Raw genomic sequence first — 22,818 nt, 5'->3', positions numbered from 1 at the left:
GCTCCCTCCCTCTCCCCGTCTGTCCCTAGAACCTCATTATAATCACATGAGCCCAGAGCGGCAGGGCAGCACTGCAATTTGCCTGCAGGATTTATTCTCGTCATGTAAAAATTAGTTTCCATGGAGGGCTGGCGAGCTGCGTTCCCCCCCACTGAGGGCAGCTGCATGGTTCTGCCAGGGCGGCGAGGCGTGAGCACGACCCTCAGGAGGGCTGGGGAGAGTGATGGCCAAAATGGACATCTTGCCGTGGGGCTGAGAGGATGCCTGCTCATGCTTACGGCCACCCTGAGGTGGGGTGGGGGTGTGACAGTCACCCGCATTTTACAGAGGAGGAAACTGAGGCCGAGAGAGAAGTCCCCTGCCCGAGGTGCCACAGCCAGAAAACAGCAGAGGCAGGGTGTGATCCGGGGCTCCAGGCTCCCATGGAGGGGCAACTGGGGAGTCAGCCAGGCCAAAGGAAGCGTGCGACAAGGGGGGCCTCAGAGCGCCCAAGGTCACCAGCTTCTCTAGGGCCACCCTGTCTACACCTCTGCATGTCCCACCATCACTGATGGGGTGGGTTCCAGCTCACCCACCCCCTCTCCACCTCCCAGGCCCCCTTCATGACATGCTAGAGGCCACCTGGGCCACTGTCCGCCCTGCTGCCAAGTCAGACGGGTCTGCTTTCACGGTCAGGTCCACACGTTCAGGTTCATATACTTCCTCGTGCATGTACACACATGGATGGTCACAGATACACATACACGCGTGTTCCCAGACTAACAGCTGCAAAGACACACTCTCATATGAACCCTTTGGGCCACTTCTCCCCACCTCCACTCTCCCCTGGTCCAAGTCACCATCATCATTTGCCTCAAGCCTGGCTGAGGACATGGGCAAGAGGGCCAGGTCACAGGGGCGGGGCGGGCTGGCATGGGCTTCTTGGAGCGGACTGCCACTCTGCCCGGGTCAGCTCACAGGCCCCAGTTACGAGTGAGCGACGGGTGGGCAGGGAAGGGGCATGCCTCCCCCAGCTCGGGGCAGGACCCTCAGCCCCAACTCACCCTCCGGCTGCAAGCCTCTGGATCCCCGAAACGGGGAGCACATGATGTCCAGAGTTGGGGCGGGCCTGGTCGGAATGGGCCCCTCTGCGCCAGCCCAGCATCGGGCGGGTGGGCGGGCCGGACCCTGAGGCCTGACGCAATGGAAAAAGAAACCACAGCCCAGGCTGGGCTGGGCCCCCTCCTCTCCTGCTCCAGCAGAGAGGGCAAGCAGGCAAGGTGTCATTAAGGGAGGGCTGGGCCTGCCACGCGCATCTGGGCGAGATGAGAAGGCTCCTTGGTGCAGCACCCGCCCCACAGGTAATTTGAGGTTTCAGGCTGGAGAGGGGGTACAGGAGCCAGAGCCTGTTCGCAGATGGCCCAGATGGGCACAGGCCTTCTGGGGCGACCAGACCCCCCATGGAAGGGGCTGGAAGGCGGAGAAACAAAATTAGTAGTATCTTTTACAGAAGGGTTAACTGAGACAAAGAGAAGGCAGGGCTTGAGGATTCTCTCCATTCATTCATTCATTCAACAAACATTCCTGAGCACCCTACCATGAACAGCAACAAACAAGACACAGCAGCTTCAAACCCCACAGGGTCTACCGGCCCCAGCTTATAAGACATCTTATCATTTAGCAGGACAGGATTTGGAGACTCTGGTCCTGAACCACAGGTCTAGAATATTCTGGTTTAGCCGAAGCCTAAGAACCCACCAGCCTTGACCTCTCTCTTTCCTTCACCCGCTATTTTACCACCGCTGCCACTGACCCCACAGCCACTGCCAATCCCACCTCCAGGCTGCAGCCAGCATTGTCCCCAGCTCCCACGTACACTGCCCTGGCCCAGCCTGGCCCCTGCCACCTCGTGCCCAGCCGTGCACTGGCCCATGACAGGTGTCACCGAGGCTGCCCCAGTCCCAGCTCTCTTCTGCTCACCAAAGCCAAGGGGAGTCTAAACATTCAAATCAGATGCTACCACAGCTCTACCTGAATTTCTTCCAGTGGCTTCCCCTCCTAGGTCATCCCAAACCCAAAATCCTCCCCAGGCTGGCAGGGCCCTGCCTGACCTGACCGTACCTCCCGCCACCTCCCGCCTCACTCCTTCTGTTCTGGCTGCACTGGCCTCCTTCTGCTCTGCAAACATAACCCGTCATTACCGGGCAGAGGCTAAGAACACAGACTCTGGACTCAGACAGCCCAGGTTCGCATCCCGGGCTCAGCTTATCTGCTGTGCAACCTCATGCAAGTTTCCCCCTCTGTAAAAATGGCAACAATACGCATGCTTTCTTGGGGGCATTGTGAGGGTTAAGTGGGGCACGGCACTCAGAACAACCCTGTGTAGCCTGCGTTATTATCAGTGACTTTTGATGTATGGGGGCAGATCAAAACCTTGGCAGATGTGTGAGGTTTTAGGGTTTATGTAAAGGGGGCAAGGAGTTTAAACTAGTTGAAATTCGTGGCTCTAGCCTCCCCTTCGCAGGGAGACCAAGGGAGGCCAAGGTGCTGGATGGTGGGGACCAGGGAGGGGATAACAGACTAAGACCCACATCCACAGTCCAAGGGGCTACACTCCTGGGTGGCAGCCCCCGGGACCTGTAGGGCCTCTGGGTCCTCTTCCACAAATCCTCCTCTGTGGTGTCTAATCGCTGACAGCAGAGGCTCTGGGGTGGCCCTAGGCTCTCACTCCTCCAAGGGAGTTCCCAGATGGGCAGTCTCAGCCTCTCCTGGGAGCTAGTTAGAAATGCACCATCCTGGGCCCCCGACCAGACCTGCTCGGTCAGAGTGCCGAGGATGGCACGTATCAACCTGTGTTTGAACAAGCCTCCTAGTGATACCGCAGTGGGCTCAGGAGTACACACAGATCCGCAGACCTCTGAGTGTGCAAACTTTGGTCTAGATGACAATACTCTGTTAACCGGAACCCTCGGCTAACCAGATGGCAGTCCCAATGGCCCTGATGGCTGAGTTTACTGAACCTGCAGGGTTGGAACACGTCTTGAATGAGTTCAGATCTAAGTTACCTCCTTCCCCCCACTTCCTGGGTGAGAAGATCCAGGAAGACAAATGGCAACTGTATTAGTCAGGGTTCTCTGGAGGAAACAGAACCAATAGGTTAACTATAAACATATAGAGAGATTTCTTTTAAGGAATTGGCTCACGCGATGGTGGCAAGTCTGACAAGATGGAAGGCTGGAAATTCAGGTGACAGTTGATATTGCAGTCTTGACTGTGAAATCTGCAGGGCAGGGCAGGCAGCCTGGAAACGGGGCAAGGTTTCTGTGTTGAATTCCTTTTTCTTGGAGAAACCTTAGTCTCTGCTTTGAAGGCTTTCCACTGACTGGATGAGGCCCACACAGATAATGGAGGCTCATCTGTTTTAATAAAAGTCTACTGATTTTTTAAAAAATTGATTTGAGAGAGAGGGAAACATAGACGTGTTGTTCCACTTATTTATACGTTCAGTGGTTGTTTCTGGTATATACCCTGACCAGGGATTGAACCCACAACCTTGAAATATTGGGACAAGGCTGTAACCAACTGAGCTACCTGGCCAGGGCCAAAAGGCTACTGATTTAAACATTAATCTTATCTAAAAAATACCTACGCAGCAACATCAGACTGGTGTTTAACCAAACAACTGGTTACCACCCCCTAGCCGAGTTGACACACAAAATCAACCATCACAGCAACCTTTGGCTCCCAGAAGTCCTGCTGGGGGGTGGGGCGTGTTTCTGTTTCTCAGTCTGGGTGCTGCTAACACAGGTTTTTCTGTTTTGCGAACAGTTGTTGAGTGGTACCTGTGGGAAATCTGCTCTACTTTGTATGTTATACTTAATAAAATGTTAGAAACAATTCAGGGACTACAAAGCCCCTCCTGAGGCCCCGTTATTTACATGGTCATCATATTGTAACAACTGGCTTAGGAAAAGTCACCCACACTTGAGCTTAAAGATGTGCCTGATGAGCCCTGAGGCCTGACCGGTGTGGCTCATGTGGTTGAGTGTAGTCCCATAAAGTGAAAGGTCACCACTTCCATTCCCAGTCAGGATATATGCCTGGGTTACAGGCTTGGTCCCCTGCCGGGGTGCACACAAGAGGCAAACAATCAATGTTCTCTCCCTCTCTTTCTCCTTCCCTTCCCCTCTGTCTAAAAGTAAATAAATAGGACTTCCAGCCAAGATGGAGGAATAGGTAGGAATGCCTCGCCTCCTTCCACAACCATAAGGATTACATCTACCTCAAAACAAAAAACAATCAGAACTACCAGGAAATCAAACTGCATGAAAGTCCAACAAACAAAGATATAAGTAAGTAATACTCAGCCAGCTGGGATGGAGGGGCGGAGACTGGGAGCCGGGGCAAAGAGGACCAGAGGACTCGGTGTGGGTGTGGCAGTGGCTGCAGCAGCAAGGCAGTGGCTGTGGCCAAGAGGTGGAATGGGCAGTCACACATAAAAGCCGGGAGGGACACCTGGGGAGTGATCCCAGCCCCAGAGACCAGATTGCACAGCTCATGGTTCCAGCGCCCCGGGAAAATAAAGCCTCATTGCTCCTGCCTGTGAAAACCAGTGGGGGTTGGGGCGGGGAAAAAACTGCTGATCTCTCACAAGGGTCTGTTTAGAGGGCCCCAAGAGTCCTAGAATGTATGCAAACTCATTCACTCTGGGAATCATCACCGGGACAACAGTTAGAGGGGCACCAGTTGCATACGGGAAGCCAGTGAAGTGACTGAAAAAGGGGTGAATGCCGAGCAAGTGGCATTGTTCCCTCTCACACCCCTCTCCCACATACAGCACCAGAAACCGTCGCTCAGCACTGATGAATACCTAAGGCTACGCCCCTCACAATGTAACAGGTGCGGCAGCTCTACCTAATGCACAGAGGCAAACACAGGAGCCTGTCAAGTTGAGGAGACAAGAGAAGAATGGAGCAAAAGAGGGAGCAGCTCAAGCTTCCAGTGGGAGAACTAAGTGACGAGGAGATAGCCAACCTAACAGACACAGAGTTCAAAACACTGGTGATAATGATGCTCACAGAAATTACTGAGTACAGCAAACAGATAAGGAAGAAAGTAAAGGCTATACTAAGTGAAATGAAAAATCTACATGAAACCAATGGTGAAGGGAAAGAAACGGGGGTTCAAATCAACAATTTGGAACATAAGGGAGAAATAAACAGTCAACCAGTACAGAATGAGGAAACAAGAACTGGAAAAAATGAGGAGAGGCTTAGGAACCTCTGGGACAACTTTAAACGAACCAAGATCAGAATCATAGGAGTGTCAGAAGGAGAAGAAAAATAGTGAGAAATTGAAAACTTATGTGAAAAAATAATGAAGGAAAACTTCCCTAACCTGGTAAAGGAAATAGACATACAAGCCCAGAAAGCACAGAGAATTCCAAACAGGCTAGACCCAAAGAGGACCACTCCAAGACACATCATAATGAAAATGCCAAAAGTTAAAGATAAAGAGAGAATCTTAAAAGCAGCAAGAGAAAAGCAGAGAGTTACCTACAAAGGAGTTCCCATAAGGCTGTCAGCTGTTTTCTCGAAAGAAACTGTGCAGGCAAGAAGTATTCAATGTGATGAAAAGCAAGGACCTACAACCAAGATTACTCTACCCGGCAAAGCTATCCTTTAGAATGGAAGTGCAGGGAAAGTGCTTCCCAGACAAGGTAAAGCTAAAGGAATTCATCATCACCAAGTCCTTATTATATGAAATGTTAAAGGGACACATTTAAGAAAAAGAAGAGCAAAACTATGAACAGTCAAATGACAACAAACACAACCATTAACAAATGAATCTAAAAAACAAAAACGAACTAAGCAAACAACTAGGACAGAAACAGAACCATCGATACGAAGATCATATAGAGAGTTATCAGTAGGGAGGGGGCGGGGGAGGGGGGTGAGGGAAAAGGTGCAGGGATCAAGAAGCATAACTGGCAGGAACAAAATAGACATATTGGCGAGGGTGAAGCCAAAGAAGACGTACATGATCCATGTACCTGAACTAAAGGGGAAGGGATTACTGGAGGGAACAGGGATACTGGGAAAAAACTGGGACAACTGTAACAGCATAAGTAAGACATTAAAAAAACAGTAAGATGGGACCGGATCTTATTTTTCTCCCCCTTGGTCCCAGCACGGAGAGGCAGAGGATGGGAGCTCAACAACTGATTGTGGAAAGTGAGGGGAAGTGAAGGGCAAAGGACCCAAGTCATCTTGGAATCACAGGAGCCTGGGAGCACAGGCACCCCAAATTCCAGAATTTGGGAATTCTGGGATTCTGGAATCCCTTGAGCTGAAAGGTTTTAACATTTATCTGGTGCCACCTTCCAGCCACATACCAGCTCCAACCACAGCCCCCCAGCCTCCTACAGCTCTGGTTCTCTGCGGGGTTGGGGTGGGGATCCCCAGGCTGCTCAGGCTCCCTGGGCCCTCTTTGCATACCTATTGCTGCCAGCTCCTGCCAGGCAGTGAGCAGCCCCCGGAGAACTGGCTGAGGCTCATAAAGGTAGGGGGCGGCATCTCAACACAAATCACTTCTCTACATCAGCTAAGGCACTGGCTGCCGGGCTCAGGAGACGCTGCACTCCCGACAGGCAGCCGGGCCATTATGGGGATAAATATAGATTCAGACAGGACGGCGAGGAGGCTATGGCAGGAGTTGGCCCCGATGCCCCCTACAGCCCCCAGCGTCAGCCAGACCACACCCAGAGGCAGACTCTTCTCTGCAGCCCCCTTCTGATCTCTGAGTTCTGCCCCTGGGGAGGGGGCACCCAGGGGCACTGGGTTCAGTCCTGCTTCCGCCACAGCCTCTCTTCTGGCTTGGGCTCTTCCGCTCATGAAGTGGCACTGGCGATGCCCTGCCCTGGTCTCCCAGGAAGCACTACGGGGCTGGATGTGGAGGGGCTCTGGGATTCAGTAAGCACTTCAGGGACCTTGGGGTGGGTCTGGCCAGCCTCAGAGGGCGGACAAGCTAATGGAGGGTGGACAGCATGGTGACAGGGACCATGGGCCACAGCTGTTCCAGCCTCAGGGACTGGGACGCAGCCTCACGGCCCTACCCTGTGGGGCCCACACCCACCCAGGAGACTTCCATGGGGAAGCATGGGGGACAGGGGCTCCCAACTCTGTGTGCACTCCCACAAATCCCTTCTCCTCTCTGCATCCAAGTTTCCCTGCTTTCCAGCCTTGGGGACTCTACAAATGCCCCTCAGTCTTCCCTGGCTACTCTGGCTCCTAGCCCCAAGAGGGACTAATAAGGCCTGAATCCGCTCTGGGTTCCTGCAAGGGTAGCCTGGGCTCACACTCCCCCGTTCCCTTGTGGGCCCCGCTGCAAATGGGATCTCCTGCCATGTGTTAATGGCTATGCGGGAGTGTGCTGGCTTTCAGATTGGCCACCCCACACCCTGCAATCCCCCTCTCATCCAGACAGTGGGGAGGGGTCTCTCTTAGGCACAGCACCCCAGGCAGAGGCCCATACCCAAGAACCCAGGCCCTGCTGGGCAAGTCCTCCCAGCCAAGGACATCACCCCCTGCTCTTCAGCTCCTGGCCCCAGCTCTCCCAGCTCCCAGGATGCTTCCTGTGTGCCTGGCCCTGTCCTGAGGTTTACATCACTCCATTTCGGTCTCCCTGCAACCCAGTGCGTGGGCCCTATTTGTATCGCCCCATTTTACAGATCAGAGAACTGAGGCACAGAGAGGTTATGTCATCTGCCTGTTAGGGGTTGAATTGTGCCCCCACAAAGATATGTGAAATCCTAACCCCCCAGTTCCTCAGAATGCAATCCTATTTGGAAACAGGGGAGTTGTAGATGCAACTGGTTAAGATGAGGTCATACTGGGGTAGGGTGGGCCCTTAATCCAGCAGGACTGGTGTCCTTATGAGAGGATAGTGTGACGACAAAGAGGGGAGTCAGCCGTGGGAAGGAGGCAGAGACTGGAGCGATGCTGGTCAGACATGCCTGAGGCGACTGAAGACACAAGGAAGTATCTTTCCCTCGAGCCTTTAGAGGGAACGTGGCTCTGCCAACCCTGCGGATTTGGACTTCTAGCCTCCAGAACTGCGGTTTTAAACCATCCGGTTGGTGATCCTTTGTTACAGCAGCCCTGGGAAACTAATACACTGCCCAATCTCACTCAAGCAGTCCACGGCCAACTAGCCTGACACCAGGCCACTCGGCTTCCCAAGGCCACTGTGCTCTTACCCAGCACACTGATACCCTCCTAGGGGGCCACAGGGACGTGACTCAGAAAGATTGTTGGGGCCCAATGGGATGGAGGGTTTGAAGGGCATCATCTGCTGTGGCATGGGGATGGGACGGCCAGGGCAGGCCACGTGCTCCCAGTTCCTGATGAGACAAAAGAGTCCCTGAAGGAGACAGAGCTGAGTTGTGGGGAGAATGGGGTCCTGGGACACACGAGGCATGTTCCCACCTCAGGGCCTTTGCATGTGCTCTGTCCTCTGCCCAAGGCACTCCTCCCTCCTTCACCCATTCATTCCTGTCCACTGCTGGGCACCAAGTGGTCTGAGAGACAGCTGTGAAGGAGACAGCCAGGCCACAGATGAGCACCCAGGTGAACGTCACTGTCTCCTGCTCCAGAGGCTTCCCTGACCCTCACTGCTCCGCCTTCCCATCACAGTCACGTCACCCTGTTTCATTCCCTTTGTGGCGTTCCCCCCATCCGAAGTTTTCCTGCCGCTTTATCATTTGCTGGTCTCTCCCAGTGCCACCCCCCTCCCGCCGCCCTCCACTCAGGGCTCCGAAGCTGTACCCTCAGCACAGTCCCTAGCCTAGCGGAGCTGCTCAATTATCTGATGCGTGACAACCAATGACTGCACAATGAGGGAAGCCTTCCCAGAAGGTTCGGACCCAAAGCTGCAGGTGGAAGAGGAATCATAACATCTGTGCACAGTTTCCAAGCCCCTTCACAGGAGCCTTCAAAACCCCATGGAGAAAGCAGCTGGGGGAGCTCCTGGTCTCAAGACCCCCACTCTCTAGTTGAAGAAACTGAGGTCAGAGGAGTTAAGAGGCTTGGTCACATGGGGAATGGGTGGTCCTCCCCAGGACACCTCCGTCCCCTGGGTAGGCAGAGATGAAAGCAGGGGATTCCCCACCCTGGGCACTGCCTCCACCTCCCCCAGCCCTGAGTCGTTCAATGCCAGGGGGCTCCCGCCTTCTCCAAGACACACCTTTCCTTGTCCCCCAGGTCAGCACTTGTCCCTTCTCCATCCGGGAATCCGCTGCCCTCTGATGGGCCCCTAGCACTCAGCATGGTGCGACTGGGATTCCCCGAGGCCCAAAAGAGCAAATTCACGATTGGGCCACACTCCGTCCCCCAACCTCACAAGCCCGTCTGACAGCAGGGGCGGATTCAGCCACCGAGCTTCCAAGTACTGAGCGCCTGCCTCAGCGCGGGCAAGAGCCCTGCACCAGGCGCTGGCCTCGCGGGCTCCTTAGGGAAGGAGGGCAGGGAACAGGCTGATACCCAAAAGAACAAGTGAGGTGGCTGTAGAGCATGGCCAATGCCCTGGGAAAAATTAAGCAAGATGACGTGATCATGAGTGAGGCTAGTTTCACTTTGGATCCTGGAGAGGAAGGCGTGGACAGGACAGCACACTTGACTCCACCATGGCGTGGAGGCCGGGTGGCCCCAGGAGGGGACAGGACACTGGGCTGAGAGCCAGGAGGCACGTCACACCGCGGCTCAGCCCTCTCGCACTGTGGAGTGGCAGGAAGAAGACAAAACTCCCCTGAGGACCCTCTATTCTCCCTCCTGGACAGTGGGGGTGGGACAAGGTCGTCCCCTTCTCCAGTTGCTGCCCACCAAGACCCCAGGGAGGCGGGGCTTCCCAGCTCCCAAGAAGCCCACCCTGTGTCCTGCGGGGTGCCAGGCAGCAGTGCAGGGAATCCCGCCCTTTGGCTGAGGCCACATTCCCCAAAGGGGAGGCGGCTGGTCTCCTGAAATAACTGTCCTGATTCAGCACCCCTGTAAGGGTGGGAGCAGGAGACAACAGGGAGACCTCAATCAGGCAGATGGGACCGTGGGGGCTTCTCAGTAGGGGACCTTCCCTGTGACAACTCTCCCTGTTCTGCCAGGAGTGAGAGAATTCTTAGAGAAGGCTGGCTATTCTGTTTTCTGTCCCTCCTTGGAGCCCTGAGAGGACATGGGCGCACCCACGGGAACTACCATCCCCCATGGTGATCTCCGGGGCCTGGCAGCACCTTCCCACTCTGGACCCTGACCCTGGAACCGCCCAGAAGCCCAACATTGGGATCCTGAAGCTCCTCTCTCCAGGGAGGGGGCAGGAGAGGGAGGTGCAGGCTGGCCTGAGAAAATCCCGGGAGGAATCCTAAATGCAGTAACACACATCAGGTGCACTAATGTTTCCATGAATGACGACACCGACGGTCAAGGGCGACTGTGCGCTCTCATGGACCAGTCACAGCGCTGGCATGTCACCGAATTTAATCCTCACACCACCTAGGAGAGCATAGGGGTATTTTGTTCTTACTACTTTATATGCAAAGAAACTGAGGCTCTCCCCCGACCCTCTTGTGTTCCTAAGTTTTTAATTCCCATGGTTTCTGGGAGGAAGGTCCCTTGAAACACTACCAGAGACACTACATTTGCCATTCATGAAACGCAAGTTCTCCCCTTGCAGAACGCCTGCCCCCCCCCCCCCATGCCCCTGCTTCCAGCCTCCCGGCAGCCCTGTGAACTGAATTGTCATACTCTGCTTCATTTCACAGATGGAAAAATCCCCGAACCCAAGGGGTGACCGGGGCACAGACAGGAAGTGCCAGGGGGTGAGAAGAACACCTGTGCCAACATTCTTAGCCCCAGGTTCTTTCCATGAAGAAACCTGCCTTGGTGACCCCCTGACTCCGCCAGCAATGTCGCCTGCCTACCTGGGGCAGTGCCAACGCTCACTGGGTCACTGGGCCCTGCGCCAGAGGGACTGCAATAAAGCTGCTCTTTTCTGTGTGCGCCCAGCCTCCCAGCACAAGCCCTGGACCACTGGCCCATTTTATAGACGAGGACTGGGAGCTCCGAGGGGAGGGGGCCCTGAGTGGGGGGCAGGTGCTGCTGGGTAGGTGTTCAGACGGAGGTCTCCCAAAGCTCCCCATCAACGCTGGGCTGGAAGGTTACAACTGGGGTCCTCCCCCCAATTTTTGAAGCTGCAGGTGCTCCAAGAAAGAGAAAAAGCCCCCGCCCCCCTGGTGACAGCCCACACCCCCCAGGCAAGCAAACAAAGGGCCACTCGGATTCTCACACATCCCTCGCCCTTGTCACTGCCCCCAATACAGAACAGGGCTGGGGGTCACAGGCAACAACAGGAACCCCCAACTGGCTACCAGAGCCCTGGGTTCCAGGGCCCCCTGTGCAAATCACAAAGCCCTTGAAGGAGACCCTTCCCCAATGGAGGGCTTGTGGAATGGAGTGGGAAGAGGGAGGCTGGAGGATGGAATGGGAAGAGAAGGGAAGAGGTAAGACCCCCCTGTGTTCTGAGAAGCAGCGTTGAGAGGGAAGGGGGAGAGGGAACAGGAAGGAAGGGCGAGCATTTCTCTCTCTCCATGCCCACCCCCCGCCCCCAAACGCACAGGTGCCAGACAGCTTTAGCGAAAAAACTAGTTTGCAAACACGCTTCGACTTCGGGTAAGCTCCACTCCGTCTCTTGGCTCCACCTTCCGGGGCTGGGAGCTGGCTCTCGGGGCAGTTCCCTGGGGTGGGGGGTTTGGGAGCCGGTACGGGCGAGCAGAGGGGCCCGCGCCAGTCGGGAGGCAGCCCGACCTCAAGTCTTCAGCCCCTGCGACGGTAGGACCGTAGCGGGGACTCCACCTTCCGGACGCCCCCAGGCCCCTCGGAAAGGTAGGAGGGTCCCTAAAAGAGCTGGGCTCAGTTCTCCCGAGGGCGCAACCCACCTCCCGCCCCCTGCTGCTCCCTACCCCCTCGGCAGTCCGGGTGAAGCCAGAGCGCCCCCGAGTGGCCGGGTCGGAGCTGAGTCACCCAAGCACCGGTGCGCGCGGGTGGCGGGGGCTCGGGGCGCCGCAGCCCCCGGAGGCGGAACCCAGCTTCCTTCCAACCCGCCAGAAGGCGAGCCCCAAGGCCGAACTTAAGTACTCGCGCCAGGGCGCCCGGCCCGCCCCTGGCCCTCCCCGGCCCCACTCACCGCGGGTCCCGAGGGCGCCGCCGCCTTCACCGCGCGGCTGCCGCTGCCAGCGCTTCGGGCCGCCGGGGCATCCCTGGGCGCTCCCCTGCTCGGCCGGGCCCGCGGGCGCGAGACGGGCTCAGGGCGCTGCCCGCGCGGCCAGGGCCAGCTCGCGGGCGCTCCCAGCCGCTCGGGGTCCGGTCCTCCTCCCGGGCCGGGCAGGCGGGCGGGCGGGCGACAGCGGCGGCTCGGGCTCCTCCCCCCGGCCAAGGAGGGGCGGGTGTGGGGAGGGAAGTGGGGAGGCGAGGCGGGCGCTTCCTGGAGGGGCGAGCGCTCCCAACGGGCGTGGCGGGGGCACTGTCCCGCCCGCTGCCTGTTTGCCCGCCCGCGGCGGGCGCGCCCTGGCACTCGGTGCTGTGGGCACCGCGGGGTCCGAGTGTTAGAAGCCGGAACCCGAGGGTCCGGTCGTGCCAGGCTGGGAGTCCGTGGATCGGAACGGCGCTGGTTCGCACCCTGCCCAGGCCGGTCTCGCCGGAGCCGCGGGCACTTCCGAGTGCCGAGCCCCGAGCGCCATGAGCTCAGGTCCACGGACGCATGAACCGAAAGGTGGGCTCAGCCCGGGCCTCCGGGGTTCCCAGAGCGCCGCCCGCGGCCTCGACCCCAAGGACTAATGAGCTCTGCGCCGCGCCCTCGGGGATGCCCCACCGGGCTTGGTTCTGGGAGCTACTGGGCAGCACTAGGACCGCAGTGTTCTCTTCCTTTCTTCTTCTTTTCTCCCCCCACCCCACCCCCCGATAGTAAAAGAGCTCGGCATTTTCTTGCCACCAGAGACTGCGAGGATGACACATATTTCTCTGACAAATAAGGTAAGATAAAGACAGTGTGAACAGTGCCTGGAACTTGTCAGCGAGAGGGCAATTAGGCGGGTCCTTGAGGCCCTGGCGCTGCAAACCCCTCCTGCGAAGGCCTTCTTTTCCCCAGAGGAGGCATCGGTTTAAGAATGCATCTGTAGCCGGGCATTCACGCCGCGGGCCCCTCGGCGGTATTTATGTGCCCTGCTCACCCCACTCCAGTTCCGTGTCACAGACAACCGAGCCTCATTTAACCAGATTGTGAGCGAAGAAGCTGACGGGAGACCTCAAGGCCACGTGCAAAGCCTGCGGCCCCTCGATGGAGAGCTAACTCACAGCACCTGGGGTGTGGGCTTCGCATTTCAGGCAGGTGTGGGTTAACCTGGAGACTCACGCTGCAGACTGCAACCTCCCTTCACATCTGAGTCACAGGCACTTTGCTGCTTTAGAGGGGCAGCTACTAAAAAGCCCCAGGGCTCTGAGCTTTGTTCCCTGCCTGCCTGTCCCCAATTTATCCTGCCATTCTACAAGCTCTCCTTATCCTTCTTCCACCCAAAGCCCTAAAGCCCTCAGCCCAGTTATGGGGCAAACCAATCTATAAGGTGTCTGTGAACCCAAGTAGATCCCCTCCCTTCACGTTGCTCACCTCCCCGCGCCAAGCCCCCCACCCTAGGGGCAAGACCATGACCTAGGTAATCATATTCCTGGATGAAAAGGACAAAGGTTGGAGGTGGGGTGGCAGAGAAGGCCCAGCTCAGCCATGGGGCTCAGTGCAGCTTCCTCTAGGAGACCTGGGGATGAGGTAGTTGGGCCTGCCCAGGGGCAAGAAGATCCCTGGCCAAGGGGACAGAGTATAAAGGCCAGGGGTTACAGCAGGTCCACTCCTAGGTGTCCACCCAAGGGAAAAGAAAACATATGTCCACACCAAAACTTGTACATGAAGGTTCATAGCAGCATGATTTAGAATAGCCAAAAAGTGGGAATAACCCAAGTGTTCACCAGCTGATGAATGGGTGAACAGACTGGTCTAGCTGTACAATAAAGTAGTATTGAGCCATAGAAAGGTCAGGTGTACATGCATATGGATGAACTTTCAAGACCTTCTGCTAAGTGAAAGAAAGAAGCCAGCCACAAAAGACCACATATTGTATGATTCCATTTCTGTGAAATGTCTACAGTAGACAAATCCATGGAGACGGAAAGCAGATTAGTGGTTGCCTGGGGCGGGGTGGGGGGTGGGTAGAATGGGGAGTGATTGCTGTTGGTACCGGGTTTTTCTGGGGATGATTAAAAATGTTCTAAAATTGACTTGTATCCTTTAAAGGGGTGAATGCTATAGTATGTGAATTACATCTTAATAAAGCTAAGAAAATGTCAGGGATCAGTTGCTTAATGAAGTCCAAGTGCCCATCATGAGTTGATTTTGCACTCTGTCCTTGACACAAGGCTGCCACTGTGAAATGCTGGAGGAACTCTCTCCTCACCCTGGTAGCGATCTCTGCACAAGCCGGAGGCCTGAAGTTCCCTAAATAGGCCTACATCTGTGTGTGTGTGTGTGTGTGTGCGTGTGCGTGCGTGCGTGCTCATAGAGCACCTGCCGCCTGGATATTTATTGCCACGGTCCAGGCTGTCTGGACAAACAGATCAGAATAACCAGTGCTGCCTGTGAACGTCAGTGTGCTTGTGAATTAAAGACACTTGAAGGAGGACCACCTGTGCATCAGGCCCTGGCTGGCCTCGGGGGTGTGGGAGGGGAGAGGATGGAGGGCGATCTAGTTATGTCTCCCCCATCACCCCAAACCTTATTAACTCCCCCAGTTCTGGGGCCAACGGGGCTCTGCTAGGGCAGTCCTTGCTCAGGGTTGTCTCAGACAGTTGCAGCAGGACGATGACAGGGGCTAGTCATCTAGCAGGTTTTCTTACACATGTGTGGCCATTGGTGCTGGCTGTCAGCTGGAACACCTACCTGTGACTGTCCCATGTGGCCTGGGCTTCTGCATGGCCTGGCAGCTGGATTCCCACTGTGAACGTTCCCAGAGAACCAGGTGGAAGCCCTACCATCTTTTATAGGAACTAGCTTTGCAAGTCCCATACGGTCACCTCGGCTGTCATCACCATGCCAGAGGCCCCGCCACCTCTCGGTGAGAGGCGTGTCACTGTCACATTGTAGGAAGAGTAGGTGGGATGGGAAATGTTGTGGTGGCCATTTTGGAAAATGCCATCGGCCACAGGGGTTAATGTGGAGACAGATTGGTGATGGGAACACCCCCTGAAGGACCTCGCTGTTAGAGCTGCACAACTGACTCCAGTGTCCAGCCTCAGGCATAGAGTCGTGCATGGCCCAGGGTTTGAATCCCAGCCCCTCCGATTCCCACCTGGGTGAGATCACTCAGTCTTCTGGGCCTCAGTTTCCTCCTCTATAAGATCAAAGGATAGATTTAGTGCCTGCTTCAGGATGATTGTGGGAATTCAATAGGACCCTAACTGACATGGCTAGCCCGGCACCAGCTATGGCGGGCCCCCAGGCTAGTGTGTTGTCGTTACTATTTTTGAGTTCCAGAGTGGCAAGGCCCTCTAGTGCAAGGATGCCCTCTTCCAGGGACAGGACGCCCAGGCCTCCCTGGCCCTTCCAGTCAGCCCCACACACCTCCATCAGCCCCAACCTTGCACTGGAGATTCATGTGTGGGTGTGGGGTCTGTGGGCCCAGCCCTGCAACTCAACTTGGGGACCCCACTTGGCCTTTGTTCTGTCTTGAAGGCTCCTCTTCTGTGGCCTCTTCCTTAGGGCAGAGGTTGATTTCTGGGCAGCCAGGCAAGGCTAGGACTTGTGTGGGATGAGTGACAAGGGGTGGCTTCCAAGGGTCAAGGATGAGGGATGATTCCAGCTCTGAAGGCTGGGGGACACATGGGTGGGGGTGGGGTGCTTCATAGGGTGGCTGGGGTGGGGGAGGGTATGGGAGAAAGATCAGCTGTCCGGGGAACTTCCTCAGCCCAACCCTGGGAGGATCTTGACCAAACCAGCCACTGCAAGGTCTTTTCCAGGAAGCTCCGGATGTGTCCCAAGGGTGTGTCTGGCTTTGGCTAAGGCCACCGCCCTTAGGCCTGGCCTCGGTCATTCGGGGGTGAAGCTGGCGGCAGAAGCAGGGCCAGGAAGGACACACAGCCCTCCCCTCTTCTCTGGCACCCTGCTCTCTGAGGTACACACAGACCCACAAACCAGGTCAGTCCCCAGCCTGGACCACTGCAACATCCACCTCTCCTTCTTGCTCCAGGGTTGGACTCTGAGCTCCACTAAATACTGGCTGTGTGACCTTGGGAGAGTCCTGTGCCTCTCTGGGCCTCTACTGTCTCATTTGTGAAAACAGGGGAGATGTTGTGAGGTTGTGGCTGTGGGCCTAGAGGAAGCCACAGATGATGAACTATACCCAAGCAAGGCAGGTGACGGAGGAGTCAGAAACCTCCCGGAGGAAGTACAGAGATGAACCAGAAGGTCATCCCTGAGCTGGAGAAAGTAGGTCCTTAGGCCTGGTCTCATTTCACTGTACAGATGAGGAAACTGGGGCTGCACTGGAGGGATCAAGGCTCTCAAAATTCGGAAGCTCAGACAGCAGATTCTAGGAGTTCTCATCTAAGGAAAAAAAAATTTCCCTTTGTGTGTGCGTGTACCTGTACGAGATGATGTTAACTAATTGTGATAATCATTTCACAATATATGAAAGTCAAATCATGTTATACGGTAGTTATGTCGATTACATCTCGGTAAAAACTGGGGGGCAGGGGGAGCAAGGGGGGACATGGAGAAAAATCACATTGACCCAGATTTGATTCCTGGTGCTACAACTGACTAGCTGTGTGCCTTTGGGCAAGTCAGGAACAATCTCTGGGTCGCTGTCCTCCTCTGGGAAGGGAGGGTCACCAGGAACCTCAGGACAAAATACGGGGTGTGGCTGCAAAGGCTTCCCTGGCCTCTTCGAGCCAACACACCCCCTGCAGGCAGTGAGTCTCCATCCTTGGCTGCATGTCAGCATCACCCAGGAAGCCTTTTAAATACTCTATTTTTAAAAAAGTATTTTAAAAAGTTCCATGAGCCAGGGTTGAGATCCACTCACTGGTCTCCAGTCTCACTAAGTTTTAAGTGTGGTCATCATAGACATCACTAGCGGCTTCTTAGAAATACAGAATCCCAGGGCCCTGCCCCCACCCCAACCCCGCTGAGCCAGAATCTGCATGTTAACAACACCCCTAGATGATTCCACAGGCATTGTAGTTCCTGTAAGTACAATCTGATAGTTGGAGAAGTACGGGCTTTTGGGGGAGGACAGAGGACACAGCTCCGGAGGACAAGAGGCCTGTGTGGACAGGAAGAGAGATTCTGTGCCTCCCATCAGAAAGGTAGACATTCAGTCTGTAAAACCATAGGATGGAGGCCAAGTGACAAAGTAGCAAAATGAGCTTATCCCAGCCTTGTAGCTGGGCATGGCTACTCACCAGGCCATCCCATGCCTACTGAGAAGACTCCAACAGCCGATTTTGGGGAGGAAGGGAGCGGGGAGACTGAACCCCTTCAGTGTTGGAGAGAAAAATAGTCCCAGTCTCCAAGCAGGCAGGTGGCAGGAGAGGCAGGCTCTTAACAAGATGCTTGTACACCAACCTGAGGCAGCCCAGCCAGCTCTGTAGCGCTGACAATACTGTGGTTTTGCCAGGGAAGCTCTTGAAAGTTTCCTGGAGCTTAGAACTGGGGCAGAGATGAGGGGAGAGAAGGAGAAGGGAAAAGTAAAATAAGCAGCAAAATTCATAGAAGATCCCTGAGCTCTGGCTGCTGCCGGCTCTGCATGTCACCTGGCCTGGGGCTTCTGGTTGGTGCTCTGTCCTTCCTCAGCTGGGACCTCCCTGGACACAGCACTGTCAGGCACAGCGGGACTCACACTCCAGTCATGGCCAAGAACAGGAGGCAGCACATCCACCCTGGCATGAGGGTGTGCACTAAGGGCCAAGGTCACCTGGGCATCATTCTCCGGGAAGGGGAGGGAGAATTTTGGGCTCTGGATTTTCAGGTAAATTTCTTGGATCTTCTACCTGCCCATGACTAGGCTGATGGTCCCACTTGGTGCCAGGTGTGCCTTGACCCTGACCCTCTAAGGGCAGCCCAGCACCCGTGTGGGTTCTTGGCACTTGGCCAGAGGACTTTGTCCCTGCGCTTGGCAGGGGATCGGGGACAACATGGAGGGTGGCAAAGGTCAAGCCTAAGCCACTAGCAGGCTGGAACATCCCAGGGTCCTAGGCCAGGTGGGAACAGCCCCTGGCATCACCTCTTAACTTCCTTTTGGGTCTAATGGCAAAAGAAGTTATCTCAGGAATTGCCAGTGAGCCAGCCTGCCCTCCAGTGGTGCTCGGCTGTAACTGCTCTTTTCCTGCCTGTTTTTCACAATGCCAGGGGGCTTTGGAGGGAGGCTCCCCTGAGATCCACACAGGTGACCAGGAGGGGGTGCTGTTCTCCTGTCATTTCAAGCATCTCTCTATCTCATATGATATTGAACCCTAAAACGGTGAGGGGGTGGAGGAACTAGCATATAAGCCACCTCTTCATACTAGAGACTTTGCATACCATGCTCCTCTGACCCCTCCAAAAGCCCTGGGGGCTGGGGACTATTACTAACTCATGTACAGAAATAACCCCTGGCTTCGAAAACAGGCAGCAAGGGGTCACATCATAGTCCACTCTATGCCCATCTAGGTGACTTTCAAAGCCATGTTTCTAATGTACCACCTTCCTGTGGAAACCCTCTAAACCAGAAGTTTCCAGGCTCTCACAAGAACCAGGCAAACAGCAAATGGGAAGGGGGGCAGGGGCACATCTTGGGGAGAGATGGGGACTGCAGAAAACTGAGGGATATTGCCATATCTAAAGGGCACAGTCATATTGGTCTGGTAGATTACTCTTGAGTGGGAATGCTGGACTAGCCTCTTAGAGAAGCTGAAAATCTGGATTTTTATGTAAGCATTCTCAATTTTAAATATTGACAATTAATTCAGAAAACGGTTTAAATATAATGTGGTCAAACAAAGACAGTTTCTAACATGGAGACTTTCTAGAACATCCTCATGGGCAGGCAGTGAGGTCCGGAGAGAGGCGGTGACTTGCCCATGATCATATGACCACATAGAGACAGAGCACGGCCTTGACCCCATGTCTCTGGACTCCCAGGCCAGTGTGCCTCTCTGCACAGCTCTCTGTGGTCTGCCCAGCTCTCCGGGCCCCAGACAGGGAGTGAACTACTCCTGACTTCCATGAGCTGTTGGGACACATCAGACTCAGACAGGAGGCTGGGAAACCATGCATTTATTAGTCCCACTTGACTTAGAGTATATGTAGCAGGGCCACGCTTGTGCCCTTAGAGTAATAACACTGTGCAACATAAGCAGCTCCTGGGAGCTCCCCTGGACCCACTGAGGTAGTGGCTGGACCCCAGGCTGTGCCTAACAATCCTGTCAGTGCCCACCCCTTGTAGCCTTAGACCTGGCTTTGTCCCTTACACAGGACAGACTGGGTGCACCCATTACTCCGGTCACGTTAGCTCTCCCCGGACCTGGGCCCATCGTCCCTGTAGGCCAGCAGTGAAGGGGAGAGGGTCAGCAGTTTACCGATGGGCAGACTGAGGCTTGAGGCAGGAGGGGACTCATTCAGAAGCCTCATGGCTGAGTCCCTAGCTTGGCCCAGAGGCCTGGTTCTCAGGCCACTGGGCTGGTCAGTGTACAGACACTTTCCCCATCCTGGTTCTGGGCGGAAGACATTGTCTGGCTAAGCTGCTCCGGAAATACAGTCTATAAATACATACCTGGTTTTAAAAAAGGAATAAATTAGATCTTGGACCAGCCCGAGGGCATCTGGCCAGCCACCTGTCATACGACATGGACACCTGTCAGGTGTCTTATATGAACTACCCATCCTATGTCCTGCCATGTGTGGTACTAGGACCCATGACACTGACCCACAGGCCACACTGCAAGTTCCATGTAATGTCATATGGAACTCTGCCACGTGTGACCTTCCATGTCATGCACCACATAATGACACCCTCATTGTGCCACATGTTCATACTGGTCATGCATGTCACATGGGATGCAGGATAATCTATTGGTCCTATTAGGCTCTTGGTTCCCAAGAGTCCTCCCTGAAGACTGCAGCAGGACATAGGTGTCCCTCCCTGCTGGACGGGGTACAGGGGCACCCAGCTGAGGCTCCTTCTGAGCCCTCTGTCCTGGCAGGTGGAAGTTGGCATCACTTGGCTGGATTCAAAGGGTCTTGAGGTGGCCATCAAGAACCCTGAGGAGCTTGCGGCTGGTTGGGGAAGAAAGCAAAGTCCAGCCTGGGCTCGTGGGTCTGCAGACGCTGGGCCATGTCGGGGTGGATGTGGTTATTCCAGAGGCTGCAGGAGACAGACACCAACACTCAGCACTCATCCTCTGGTCTCTGCCCTCGGTCCTATCTATAGACAGGGAGACCGAGGCCCCAAAAGAGGAGCTGTGCCCGGAGTTACCTATTAGACCAGCCGGGCTACCCCAGGGAGATGGTGTTCCCCTCTCTGATTCTGACTTCTTCCCCTCCATCTTCTTCCCTGAGAGCGAGTGATCCCAGGCAGGTCCAACTCATGACACAGCCCCAAATCAGGAAAAGGCTCCCCTTCTTGAAGACAGTTGCCTCCCGCTGTCTGACACTGTCACCGTATATTGATTTTTATACAACAAAACGCTTCACCGTTATCCACTAGAAACCTGGCAGACCTACTGTGTGCAGGCGCCCCTGAGACGCCACGCCGTGTGCAGCGCGCAACCTGTACGGCTGGGCGTGGCGCCTCCGGTGAAAGCAGCCGTTTTAAGTGCTGCCCACGTGCCAGCGATTGCGCTCAGCGCTTCATACACTCACGTAGGCCTCACGGCAAGTACTTCCTCTATCCCCGTTTTATAGGTGAGGAAGTTGAGGTTCAGAGAGGTGGAGTTACTGCTGCAAAGTCGCACCATCGGCAGATGGCAGGGCTGGGATGGGACCCAAGTCTGCTTGCTGCCCAGTTCCTGGTGCAGTCAGTCGTCCTAGTCTCATGGATCCCTCCCAACCCCAGTCCTGCCTCCATCTACAGGGTGGCCCCGCCTCGTAGGGGCGGGTGAGGTCTCCCACCCACCACTCCTGTCCCTGCAAGCCCCTTACCGGATGACTTGGACGCCAGAGCCCTGCGCCAGCCCTTCAGCCAGGAGCCAGGCTCCATGCGCTGTAATCCGGTTCTTCTCCAGGCTTCCCAAGGCATAGCAGAGGTGGGGAAAGACGGACACTGGCGTGAGACAGGTGGAGGCTTCCCTACATCCCTTCCCTGGGCCAAGGTGGGGGGACGTTAGCTCCCCACACATCTGCTCAGAGAACCCAGTAGACATGGTGCAATAGGAAAGCAAAGGCTGGGACCCAGGGGGAGCTCAGCTGGGCGGTAGCTAAGAGACAGGGGCCCAATCCAGTGGCCTCTTGGCTTTCCCCAGGACGTAGGTCCCCTGTGGCCCTCCCTGCCCCATTGTGGCTTCCCAGGAGGTGCCCCTCATACTCCACTCTCTTCAGCCGGTCCATCCGCGGCAGGACCCGGGCCAGCTCGGCAGCCGCCTCGTCCCCCAGCAGATTCCAAGACAGCCTGCGGGGCAGGGGCCGGAGGTCAGCGCCAGGGCAGCAGGGAGGTGGAGGGGTGAAGACGAAGTGGCAGGTGGGGGGGGGGACAGGGGACGGGTGGCCGGCGGGTACAGGAGAGGTACCCGATGGGGTGCTTATGTGCCCTGAAGACTTCTCAGGGGCGCCCAAACCCACTGCTAAGCTGGTCACTCTGCAAGAACCGAGACAGCGTAGGACCTGGCTGTTCTGAGCGTTCAGAACACGTGGTTTGCAGAAACAATGTCATGACCCAAACGTACGCCATGCACATGCCTCCATCATGACTTTCATCACATCCTTGCACCTCTTATATCATTATTTGTCTCATATTTTTCCTTAAACAGGTTCCCCCTTCCCTCCTGTTCTTTAAGAAATTAATCTTAAAGCTTGTGTCACTACTATCCACAGAACACCTGTGTGGAGGAGGTAGTTACAAGGACAGACACAGGGCAAATGACAGTATTAACTTTTAGCCGGAACCTGGGTCCTCGCTATGGGGCTGAGCCTGTGGCCTGCCCCCTTCTGGAGAGAAAGGGAGACTCCCCAGTGTCAGGCGTTCAAGATGAGTTAGCACTGATGTGGGACTTCCTTTTTGGTGTAATGACAAGCATTAACATCTTTAGGATGCAAACCTAAAATCGTATCATTGCCATGTCCTGTACTTTAGGAAATAGCATTTTCTTCCATACGGTAGCCAGGGTCCGAGGCTAGTTTTGCCCTGAGGCCATGCAGCAAGGCCCCATGGTTTGAGAGCCTCTGATGGCCAAGGGCAGGAGGACAGGGGCCAGGGGGCAAGGCCAGTGGGCAGGTTGGGGGCCTGCTGGCTTCAGCCACTCTTCACTACCAACGGGTGCTTTGTAAATCAAGGTTCCATGAACCAGGCGAGGTGGTGTGCCCAGCCACCTCCCAAAGGGAAGGTCAGAGGCAAAAAGCCTTTAGAGATTGTCTGGTCCACTTCCCCTCCCGCCGCCCCGCAGGTGGGGAAGCGGGCAGGAGAGGCTGAATGGCTTGACCCAGCATCACTCGCAGCTCCAGTGTGAACACTTCCTTGAGAGGAGACTTGGGCAAGAAGAACCTTCCCCATTTAGAAATGGGAGGACC

At 55.5% G+C, this 22,818-nt stretch overlaps 2 protein-coding genes across 2 annotated transcripts in view; both read right to left on the bottom strand.

Moving 5' to 3' along the window:
* Positions 1 to 12,385, bottom strand: part of CPNE2 (copine 2) — a 42,473-nt gene extending 30,088 nt beyond the window's left edge. Inside the window, exon 1 of the mRNA XM_090261415.1 lies at positions 12,205 to 12,385. The gene's annotated coding sequence lies outside the window, so the exon portion shown is untranslated. The remainder of the gene's footprint in view (positions 1 to 12,204) is intronic.
* Positions 12,386 to 19,359: 6,974 nt separating this feature from the next.
* The window catches only part of NLRC5 (NLR family CARD domain containing 5), a 73,686-nt gene continuing 70,227 nt past the window's right edge, over positions 19,360 to 22,818 (bottom strand). Inside the window, exons 46-48 of the mRNA XM_090260742.1 lie at positions 21,620 to 21,703; positions 21,238 to 21,321; positions 19,360 to 20,461 (exon numbers count right to left, since the gene is read on the bottom strand). Of these exons, the coding sequence (XP_090116868.1) occupies positions 20,350 to 20,461; positions 21,238 to 21,321; positions 21,620 to 21,703 (280 nt within the window). The 3' untranslated portion in view covers positions 19,360 to 20,349. The remainder of the gene's footprint in view (positions 20,462 to 21,237; positions 21,322 to 21,619; positions 21,704 to 22,818) is intronic.

This window comes from Furipterus horrens, unplaced genomic scaffold (genome assembly GCF_987537825.1).
Source record: "Furipterus horrens unplaced genomic scaffold, mFurHor1.1.pri manual_scaffold_13, whole genome shotgun sequence".
In the NCBI taxonomy this organism is placed as follows: domain Eukaryota; kingdom Metazoa; phylum Chordata; class Mammalia; order Chiroptera; family Furipteridae; genus Furipterus; species Furipterus horrens.
The sequence above is the reverse complement of the archived record's forward strand: the minus strand, read 5'-3'. Positions and strand labels throughout refer to the sequence as shown.